The sequence below is a fragment of the Chrysoperla carnea genome, chromosome 1, assembly GCF_905475395.1.
Source record: "Chrysoperla carnea chromosome 1, inChrCarn1.1, whole genome shotgun sequence".
NCBI lineage: Eukaryota > Metazoa > Arthropoda > Insecta > Neuroptera > Chrysopidae > Chrysoperla > Chrysoperla carnea.
The window spans coordinates 77091320-77103375 of NC_058337.1; the positions used below are offsets into that span (position 1 = coordinate 77091320).

The 12056-nt window shown below is 29.2% G+C and overlaps 2 protein-coding genes across 2 annotated transcripts; one reads left to right on the forward strand and one right to left on the reverse strand.

Annotated features, from left to right (window-relative positions):
- Positions 1-2686: 2686 nt before the first annotated feature.
- Positions 2687-3931, reverse strand: LOC123305296. Its single transcript, XM_044886979.1, has 2 exons — positions 3791-3931; positions 2687-3272 (listed from the first exon to the last, which is right to left on the reverse strand). The coding sequence occupies exons 1-2, from the start codon at positions 3791-3793 to the stop codon at positions 2781-2783; spliced, it is 495 nt and encodes a 164-aa protein (XP_044742914.1). The 5' UTR covers positions 3794-3931; the 3' UTR covers positions 2687-2780.
- A 6595-nt stretch (positions 3932-10526) lies between these two features.
- LOC123305738 lies at positions 10527-11616 on the forward strand. Its single transcript, XM_044887537.1, has 2 exons — positions 10527-10651; positions 11130-11616. The coding sequence occupies exons 1-2, from the start codon at positions 10649-10651 to the stop codon at positions 11511-11513; spliced, it is 387 nt and encodes a 128-aa protein (XP_044743472.1). The 5' UTR covers positions 10527-10648; the 3' UTR covers positions 11514-11616.
- Positions 11617-12056: the final 440 nt, after the last annotated feature.

Consider the following 12056-nt stretch of genomic DNA (forward strand, 5'->3'; position numbering starts at 1 on the left):
ATTAACTTTTGGTCTGTGTGAAAGACCCTCGAAAAACAAAAATAAATTCTAGAAAAAAATTAGAAAATTTTCGTAAATCAAAACAAATGACGGCCGAAAAGCCTTCATAATTGTGTTGGTTTTTTTAACTTTTCTTATTAATTAAAAATAATACAACCACTGGCATTTAATACTTTCTATCCGGAGTATTTCAGCAATTTACTCAGTCAATTGTTTGTTTTCACTTGTTTTTAATGTTTTGAATAAGGTTTATAATGAATTATAATTATGTAAATCACAGAAGGATAAAGTTGAATAACACTTCATGAATTTACCCTTAGGATGTTTTCAAACATTAATTACTAAATGCAGTCTGTTATTTTACATATTGCTGTAAATTTATTGGTAATTATGAAAAAGTATACTAAGAAAATTCATGAATTCATAGTAAATATATTTTCCTAACATCAATCATGCTTTTTAATAAACATCAAAATCTTTTAATTAACGAATAAAATTAAAGCCAGGTTTACACGAACAGAGTAATCCTGCTATTAATTATAGAGTCGAATAGCTTTACCCATAATGTAAAACAGTAAAACGTTAAAACGTTAAGTAGAGTAGAGTATTAGTGATGGATGTTTTTTAAAGGGAATAAACTTTAAATGGAAATAACACCCACAAAATATCAATGGCCATGAGATTGGATTCATTGGAAAGACAATGTTATACCAAGTGTGGTTAAATATGATTTTGGTCCTTAGGACATCATGACTAGTCCCATTTAGGCGTAATCTAACAATCGTATTTTTTATCATTGCATCTAAGTGAGAGGTATTATATGCATGTGTTAAAGCTTCGATATGCGTTGAGATAGTTGTAAGACGCTTGGAGAGTGGGAGTTTCTTACTTGAATAGATGAACTGCAACAGACAAGCCATGATACAAGTTACTTTTGCAACTTCAAATAACACCTATAATACCACTTACTTAGATACATTGCTTAACGCATGTATTTTGTCATTCTCGTGATATTTATATGCCTAGATGTAAATCGAACATTCTGTATAAAAAACTACAGTTGATGAATAAACAATAAAAATATTGGGAATTCCTTATTTAAAAAAAAAACAACTATTGTTTAAATAATTAAAAGCACTTTTAGTAAGACGAATATCTGAATTAATTAAGTCTATAAATAGTAATGGAAAATTGGTTTGAGGAAAATTAATAATTATTTTTTATAAAGCTTGATAATATTTATTTTTTACAAGCATTTGTAACGAGTATCATACAGATTCTAAGAATCAAGCCACTGTAGAATAAAAAATGTTTGATTTGCAATAAAAATAAAATCTTTATCCTCCAAACCAAAAAAGCTTATGCGTTATACAGAAAATTTTTTTAAATAAAAGTTATAGAAAATGTTATTCTTTGCGAAAATGATCCCTACTATTTTTGTCGTACGATACACATTCGAGAGATATTTGATAAAACGTGTTTTCCAAGATGGCGGCAGAAGCTCGCCCACCCTACTTTTAATTTGAAACCTTGAAAGCCTAGTTGCTAAAGTCGTACCTGTGGAGAAATTATTTAACAAAGGAAATTCCAAGGAATTGATAGAAAATATTTAAAAATTCTTATTTAATAAACATTTTATTTTTTCATTGCGTGTTTCGAAGACAAAAAGTAAAGAATTTAATAAATAAGTATCCTGTAAATACTTTTTTCATATGTATGAAGAAATACTGAATAAACATAAGTTTATGGTCTGGCAAACATACAATATGGATGAAACTGCAATGACTATCGTTTTAAGACTTCGGAAATTGTTGCACTTTAAGGCAAGTTGCAATTGTAGTCATAAGAGGAGAGAAGCAAGAAAGGTGGTAACTACTTGGGCTATTGGTATACGATTTAAGCAACTAGATGTCTCAATCGTACCGAAAATATATTTTCGGAAAACAGAAAAATACTAATTTTAATAAACTGAGAACTTAATACAGGTCTGTCTAAAGCCTGCTTGGGACGTCTTCGATCCACCGCGCACCGTCGCGATCTACCTCTAATATAATAACGATATTTAACCTCCGTTTTTCAGGTATCCATCTATAACAGAGATCACCCACATCATTATTTTTAATCTTTATTTTATTTTTAAACTACATCCATATATACAATTAACTTTATGATGTGAGTGAAGTCGGTTAGTTCGTTCTTATCCAAGCGACGACAATGAAATCACTTTACCGCCCCATTAATTGTAATTATAATTGTATCAGAATGCCGCTGCCTGGATTTGAACCCGCAACCTTCTAACCAGTAGCCAAACGAGTAAACTTTTTTTAAATATTCCACCACTTTAATATTCCATCAGATCTCGTTTTGTCGTGTGAGTCTGATATTTACCAAGATCTTTAAATTTGATCTGTATTTATCCATATTTTGTATATATTCCAAAAAATGGAACAAATAAATTTTTTTCGAAAAAATACGGTTGCATCCTCTAAGTAGGTACACAGTTTGTCTTTGGATGTTATATGGCTAACTGAAATCTGAATATAGGATTTCCCTAAAAATATTCCAAAAAAAGAAATAATACAACTTTTTTTAAAATTAAATTGTGTTTAATTAATCAAGAAAAAAGTCTTAACATTTTTTAATTTAAAAATTCTTAAATTATAAATAAAATAAAAATAAATGGTGGGTAAATAAAAATGTAAATATCACAAATAAAAAATTTCAAAATAAACCATAGTAGGTTATAAGTGAAATCAACTCAATTTTTAAAAGATCGTCACTTAAAAACGCACGAAACGACGATTACTTGATGCCGACCTTCTTGCTGTACCAACAGTTGTTGATTGAGGTTGTTGTTGTACGACTGATTGTTGAGCAGCTGGTTGTTGAGTTGATTGTTGAGGTTGTTGTTGTACAATTGGTTGTTGAGTTGATGATGCTTGAGTAGGTGTTTGCGTTGAAGTAGGTGGGCGACCACGTGCAGCTTCAATTTGTTTCCAGTTTAAATACCAGAATGGTTGTTTTTCACGTGGCCACGTTTCAATTTCTTTAATTAAAGCATAATCACCATTTGCATCAACGGGAAGTGGTACTGCTGTAGAAGATGATTCACCAAAACGATTACCTAAATCTATACCATTTTGTGCAGCTAGACGATCTTCTTCTGTTTGAAATCGTGATGCTAATTGAATTTGAGTACCCGAACTAAATGAATACGGGGATTTTTGAGCCATTGCAACGGCAGCGCATACTGATAAAATTATTAAGAATTTCTGTAAAAAAATAAAACAAACCAAAATTAGAAATGAAATATTTTTCATCCAACTAAAAAGCAGTAAAAATGCATATTACGGTTTTAGCCTCACTTTACTAACACAATACTTTAATTAAAATTTCAATTCGGAAATACCATTAGCCACTCTCTACAGGGACCTCTATATTAAATTTCAGGAATAAATTCAATCATCCCAGTCAAAGTTAGTTTTATTTTGAACATTTAAAAAGTTTAAAATTTCAAAAATGACCGTTACCCGTAACGGTGACCCAAATAGTTTTTGATCTTTAAAACGAAATTAGCAACCGGAGGCAAAATATATTTCTGAATAAATTTCTAGTCATAACTATTAAATTTTAAAACTTTTTGTCATAATCATTTTTCACGTTAGATTAATTAATTTCACGGAGATAATTAATTGGTTAGTATATCCTATGCCGAGTATGCCACCTTTTTTGAAATCCAAAGCCGTAACTTAACATTAAATGTCCTTTTCCGACTTTAATTTAAACTTACCATTTTGGTTTAGAAGTAAAGAGACACAAATTGAAAAATATTTTTGCACTTGTTATTGAATGTTCACTATTTGAAACTCACTAATGATATGATAGCTAAGTTGAATCATCAATTGTATTTTATACTAAAAATTTATAGATATCTATGAAATATTGTTAAACACTACTACGTCAGAGGAAAGATTCTTCGGAAGTACCAGTGTCTTTGTCATAGTCGTCATGAATAAAAACCAAACTACTATTAAATTCAAGACTATAGGTGTATTTGTTTACTTTTAAAACTATATGTAAACAAAAACAAGAAAAAGAGATGCAAACAACAAAAAAGATATGCTTGGGAATGAGTATGTATTAAAAACAAAGAGCGGGAATTTATTTAATAATAAAACAAAAGAGAGGTACCGCAAGTGGGTCCCTAGCACCTAAACCAAGAGTCCTCTGTTCCCTCTTTGAGAATGACCTGTCACATGAAGACGCTCTATTAAAATCGGATGAAGCTAAAGGATTTTGCCGAGATCAAGATTGATGGAGCCAAGGTATCGGACCCGAAGATGCTGAATCTAACGCCCTGCAGGTTTCTGCAGGTGCAAATAACATGAATGAAGGTTTTGTCATCTTCCATACAGGCCCTAAAAGTGGGATCATTATAGATTCCCATGTTATGAAGGTGATAGTTCAATCGACAGTTTCCTGCCAAGAGTCCCACAACTCTTCTAAACTGTGCATGCCTTACGCAAAGTCCCAGTATTCAAGATAGGCTTGTCGTAACCATTCTTTAATTCGGTAAATTACAGAGCATCTTGGCTATGGGAATGACAGACTCAGGTAAAAGAAAAGAAGAAACAAAATGTTGGTACAAATATTTATAAAAAAAATTGCTGTTGTACCGGCGCGTTTCTGTCGCAATAAAATAAATTTTTAGTAGTTATCTGTCCGCTTTATTGGGCAAATTCAACTTTAAAAAACAAAGGCTACTGTGTTATAGACTTCTCTTGCCGTACCATCACTTATCATTTCTCCATATCACTTGCAATGTAGACAATACCAGTTTTAAAGATAATTCCAGCACATGCTATCTTTCAACTCACTTTCTTCCGCTCATAGGATGACTTCAAATTCGTGAACGAGGAACCTGGGCCAAAGAATAGAATAATTCAAAGAAAAATAATAATTACTTTCTCTGTAAAGTTGTTTTTCTTATTTTTTTAATTTTGTTTATTTAACTGATTGTAGGATTAATTTTCATTAATACACCGCCCAAAAATATAAAATATTTAAAATTAAAACAAAACAACCGGTGTGATATTTACATTAATTATAATTTGAGTACAACACAAGAGAAAAATATTCTCTCAGCGATATTTGCATACTCATCGCCGATCAGTTTCATTATAATATAACAGTTTAAAGTGGACAACTTGAGTAGTAGACAGAAAAAGATACTCTCATTTAAATAAATGAGCTCGTATTATCAACTAACTTCTAATCAAATTAATTGTGCCTATATTTTTTTAATTGCTTTGCATGACCTGTTAAGATGTTTACAAAATAATTTTAGATGAACTATCATTTTTAATTTTAGAATTAGAAATAGATATTTTGTAACACTTTGAATTTTTTTTTTTTTGCATGTATCAGTTACCTTATAAGTACTACAAAATTTTGCAAAAAAAAGTCTAGCTTTTCTACTCCAAATTATTTTCAAATCATTGATAATTTTAAAAAAAAACTCATTTTAATCTTGATTTTCTAGCAAAATATGCATAAATAATATTTTTAGCAAAAAAAAAAGCACTTGCTGTTTTTATTTTGATGTTTAAAAAGTTTCGACTGAAACCCTTACAAGTGGAATTTACAAAATTTAAAAAACCTCCGACAAATTTTTCTGGTACGGAACCATAAAGTAGCACTTGAAACTTATCTAAGAACACTATCCATTAAATTGCCCTTTTCCTTAAAGACTTTTCCTAACTGAGCCGATTTTGAATTATTCTATTTCTCACCGAATACGAAAGATGCGTTATCTAAAAATATAATTGCCTAACTGCTATTGCCATAAAGGGTGTGGATTTGATTTCACTTGAACATGAAGGTTGTATGAGTGTTTCCCGCTATTTTTTGATATAAATAGTCAAGATTCATTATGATAAAATAAAATATAGAGAGAGCACATTTGTTTTAATATTTAAAACCTCTTACATTATCTGTTTTTCACTATGAAATTTTTCGACATTTTTGTTATCAAGTTTTAGTATTGACCTTTTGCTTATTTCTATAATTAAATATTACCTACTTATTTTTTTCATAATTCTATAAAGTAATTAATATACATGCACATACATAAATTTTTTTATCTTTAGTTCAAATATTTTTTATTATTTCATGGAAAAAGTTGCTTATTAATATACAAAACACGTTCTGTAATGTAAAGCATATCTTTTTACGTATTTAACTAATATTATAACACCATTAGTTTTCAAAGTTGGCGAAGGAACATGTGAGATTTAAAATAAGATATATTATGATTATGTGCGTAAAGGATTTTCCACATAGAAACAAAAAATTGAATTAGCAGTAGAAAAGGAAATAAAAGCTAAAGTGATATTCAAAGTACATCTTAATCTACACATGTGGCTTGTATTTTAACATTCGCATTCACAAGAAACGTTGCCAATGTTTTCCGAATGTATTTGACAAGAAAAATGAAATTATATTCGGATATATAAAAAGCAACTAATAAGATTTATATTTTTTATTTAGCAATAATTACTTATTTAAAAATAAATAAACTAAGGGACTTTTAAGGTTTGTTTCGAATGGACTTATACGACGGACCGTTGTTCCCTAATACCTATCTATGAACGTTACCATAAAATATTTTTAATTTTATTATAAAAGTATTAAAAACTTAATTATTTCTGTTTTTAAGGATCCCGAAACATTTTGTTGCATAGTAATATGCACAAATGGAAAAAAAAAATTTTTCAAACAAAATGTTTATTTCATCATTACGTGCGTAGGGACGATTGTACACAAATTGTGACTTAATGTTGGAAATATGGTGACATTGAATATACTACGTTGTTTTTACTTAAATTATTTGATTTAAGGACAAAATAGTTTTCATATATCTTTACCATTTAAGTATTCTTTCTCTATCAACAAAAATAATAATCATAAAAAAAAAAAAATTATATACAAATTGAGCATCTTGTGCTTTTTGAAGTCGGTTCCAAATAGTATAACTTTCCTTTAAACTATTTATGAAAGAAGCCTGAATATAATTTGGATTCCCAACACACATTAAACTAATTGGGGAAATTTAATTTATATTTAATATTTTATCCATTAAATTGTTATTTTTTAGGGAAATTTTGAATAAATATAGACATTTGAAACTCCACTCTAGATGATGTTATATTTTCCTTTTCCTTAAAAATGAGCCAATGTATGTTTTCCATTTTTTTAGTGTTTCTTTCCTTCACCTTATATTAAACAGTAACGGTACTTAATGGACAAACTAAAATGATTCTTATATAAAGGAATAGACGGTAATTAATATTTTTAAATTAAATTATTAATCCCACCTCAATATGGAATTCCCAACGAAAAATATTTGTATATTTTTTTCATTATTCATATGGCATAAAATTAAATTAATAATAAATTTAAAATTTGTGGTAAATGCTCTGACATTTTTCAACTTCTAATGAATAATGTAAGTGCGAAGTTAAGTATTATTCCATCTTTCTAATTTAATACCGCAAAAGCACCGCAAAATTATATGGAATTTTATTTGAGGTGTGGTATGGAAATGAAATAAAAAGGAAAGTAAATACACTTTTCCATGCACCTTGTTTTGGAATATTTTGCAATATTGTGTTCGTAATATATTTACAAGAACTGTTATTAAATTTTTCTCATAGATTAGTCCCAGAAGATAATACAAATGGACTTTGCGACTTGTGGTCACAAAAGCTATGATACGATAAAGTTTTTTTTTTTTTTTTTAATTATTAGGTTTGATATTTAATCTAAATAAGAAAGGTTAACCAAAGGAAGTCATTTAATTCTAGAGTTCCAAGTCAATCATAAAAATTTTACATATGTATTATTCTAGGATATGGCACGTAAAAAATCCATGAATCCTAACTTTCTTCCGCGTGGTACATAAGCTCCTGAGTCGATGTAGAGCATTTTCTCTCGTAGGACAGTCATATGGCAGAGCGGCCATTTTCAAGATGGAGGCGAAGAGGGAAAGAAAATTAGTAAAAATTGAGAGAAATTTCTACCCCTCACCAAATAAGCTCCCAATTGATCGTACAAACGTTACAAACTGTTAGCAGACATTTCCCCCTCTCCCTCCTCCCAAACGCCCGAAAAAGGGTATTAGTCGGGAAGTGAAGGGGGAATATGTCTGCTAACAATGTTTAAATTTTTATTGATTGTATTTCTCCCTTCCCCTCTATCTCGAAAATGGTTGCTCTCCCATATATATGTCCTATGAGAGAAAGTGCTCCACATCGAGGTGCTCATTTACCATGCGGCAGAAATTTGGGGTTCATTGATTTTTTTACGTGCCATATCCTAGAATATACCTATATTTAGTCAAACAAAAGCTGGACCTGAAGCGAAAAATCAACAGAAGAATTTGATTTGAAAAAAATCAAAATTTTGTGGAAATTGAAGTATAGTAATAAGGAAAGAGATGTAATTTTTTAAATCCACATCTTTATGGAGAGATCCGTTGGTTAGCTCTTTAGAATAGAATAAGCCATTCGAACATTTTTTCAAGCATCACCAAGACTAAAACCCCGATTTGACATGATGAAATCTTTAACAAAAGTTTATCAATAGCTACGACCACATTAATAATGATAACAAAATACAAATACTCATATTGTGAATAAAATAATAAAATATACCGTAGAATAAAGTATGACTCAAACTTGCCCACAAAAAAATGAATCAAAATATTTCATCATGCCAAATGGCTGAATAGTGACCTGGGTCAATGTACATATTACTTTATCATACTTTAGATCAATAACCACGATCTGGGGAGCTTGAGAGATAAACAGCGGGATTGTAATTTGCGAAATACCTACCTCTGGACATTTGCCAGCACGTGAGATAACTTTATTTGAATTTGAAAAATAAATTAATATCAGGTCATCAAACTATTTATTGATCCGATATATTAATTGTTCCGACAATGGAAAAGTTAATTTATAAATAAAATTCCCAAAATATATATCATTCATAATAATTGATTATAATTAAAATTAGATACTAGTAATAAATTAAGTTTACCTATTATTGGATATTAATTTATGATTGTGTCATTTAATATAATTATATTTGGCCCTAATTTTTTCTAGGACAATGATGACAGTCAATAAATTGATAATGCCCGCATGATTCAACAAAAGTATATAAATATAGATAGCTATGGCTTTAGTAGCAATAAAATAATAATTTAAGGCAAAAAAATAAAATTAGTAATTGGCTCCAAACTTCAGTACTTCTAAAAACGTATTTGAGGCAATTTATTTCAAAAAAAGAAAACGGGAAAATATTTGTTCGTTACTTAAGTTACAACAATAAAATATAACAATTGTTCAACTTGGAATGCCTCATTGATACATAAAGCGTAAAATTTAAAATTAATTAGCACTCCTTTCGAGAGTCATTTAGTTTAACTTTCAGAGTAGGTGATTCAAATTTAAAAAAAAAAAAATTTCGTGGGCGCTGAACCTTTATACATTAAGCCACCATAAAAATACAAAATTATTTTATTTAAATAGCTGTGTTAGCCCAGTAGTAATAACAATTGTGTTTGCAAAACGTGGCGTAACTTTTATTTTCTGGTATGTTATACAGGGTGTCTAGCTAGCTAAGTTGGCTGCATATGAAAAAACTTTTTATTACAAGGTTTATACGAAAAAAATTTATTCTTTATAAAAAGCCCTGCTTTCAAAAATATTAACATTCATCTTTTCACTTTTGGCATTGAGAAAATTCGATAGGAATGTTAATGGTCGTTTAAAAGTGTAGACCATTTTGAACAGATAATGAGGGAAACGGTTCAAGAAATTACTCCCGAGATATGTAGAAGTGTATTTAAACAATTTAGGCCACAGTTTGGTTTTTTATTCTCAGGATTGATTTTAAGGATGTATGAGCATGACAACAATGTTTGATTTAAAGGCTCAAAATTTGTTTGTAGGTAGTCTTTTACTCAAAGAATATGTGGTTAAAATTTCAGCATAGGTAACCGGGCCAATTTTTAAGAAAAAAGTCATTAAAAATCGATATAAAATACATTCATATCATTATACTGAGTAATGTGGTTCACTAATCAATTACGATCCAAGCTGTCTGGTATTACCAAGTATTATTAATATTATCTACCATCTTTAATTTTTGCATAGTTGTGATTCTAAAAAATTGCAATAAAAAAAGATCAAATTGTTTATGAATTGAATAACGTAATTTCACTTTTTGGGAATGATTTAATGTAAATCACTTTTAACAAATCATTGGGCAAAACCCATTCCACACAACTGTTAACTACAATAGTTGTTTTTTATAAGTGCAGTTTTGTATTACAGCTAATTGTAAGACATCTCTCAATCTCTGACGTAAATGGTTCAAAGTCAGTTCAATAATACAATGAATTATCTTTAGGTAATTACTGATGAATGAAGCATATACATAAACTTTTGTATATAAATTCTCAGCATGTATTTTCAATACCATTACATTCATTTCCTTACTTGGGTTAACATAATCAAAACAGTTTGATATATTTCTTAGTTTTACATTTTGTGATTTTCATTCAAAACTTTTTATAACTATGGTGAGTTTTTAACTAATCTACTTATGTTTGTTTTTTTAAATCGATCTTTTTGTATCGATTGTAAATTTTAAAATTTTGGATATTCAATATATAACTATACAAACTATGTAGCAGTCTGGATTATAGAATGGAAAATGTAAAAAAAAATTCGATGACAAATTCATCTCTAATGCTTTAGTTTTACAAGACAATGTAAAAAAACTTCCTTTTCCTACGTTAGAAAGCATTATAATTTAACGAATGTGAAGTTACATTAATTGGAGAAATTTGATTTTGCTTCATTTGAATAGTTTATAATCTGAATGCATAAGTGAACAGGGTTTTATATTGCAAGAAACGCATGCAGCCCGATATGTCTACCCCTGGCTGCAAGTATTTGATACAAAATTTTGAATAACCTAGAATTATTTCCATAATATACGTTAATTTGAAAGGATTAGAAAAATATATTTTTAACCATTTAATTTTTCATTTTCAGAAATTCTTAATAATCTTCGCTGTCTATTTAATTGCCGCCACCTTAGCCGCACCGCAACAATCACCCTACGCCTTTAAACAAGGAACTCAAATACAGTTGGCTTCAAGATTCTTATCAGAAGACGACCGTGATGCCAGAGTCAATGGAATTGATCTGGCTAGTCGTTTTCTTGATGAAACAACTAACGAACCAATACCCGTGGATGCAAGAGGCGATGTACAATTAATTAAACAAATTGAAAATTGGCCAAAGGAAAAACAGCCATTCTGGTATTTAAATCGGAAACAAATTGAAGCTGCTCGTTCGCGACCACAAGTACAACCAGTTGTTCGTACGAGATCCTCGTTTGCTTCAGTGAATGGCAATGATCAATTACGTACTTAAACAATAAATTTTCAACAACAAAAAAAGTATTGTTAAACCTTGTATTAAGTTTTTGTGATATTATTTCTATTGTTATTAGTTGTATAGAATATATTTGCATTTTGTTAAAAAAATTTTGTATATTATTTTTTAATTTTCCTAGTAATTTAAATTGAACCACTCTGATTTACTCATATTAAATTTAATGAAATTTCAAATGATTTACTGAAGTTTATACCTGTATAATAAAAATTTTCATCGAAAAATCAATGATTTTCACGTTTCCCCCCAATTTTTTGCAATTTACTCGAAAACTATGCATTTTAGAGAAAAAATAAGTCTAAAATACACAGTTTTAAGAATAATTAAAAAAAAAATCCTTTCCACCCCTCTCAGAGTTGATTTTTCTAGGTGGAGGTTATAATTTTATTAATTTCAAGTTTAATTCAATTCAATTTCAAGTTTTTAAATATAGGCATTTATCACATTTGATGAAAAAAACAGGCGTGAAAAGAAGGCTATAGGGACATATAAGAGTATGACTTTTCTTTATTCTATAAATAC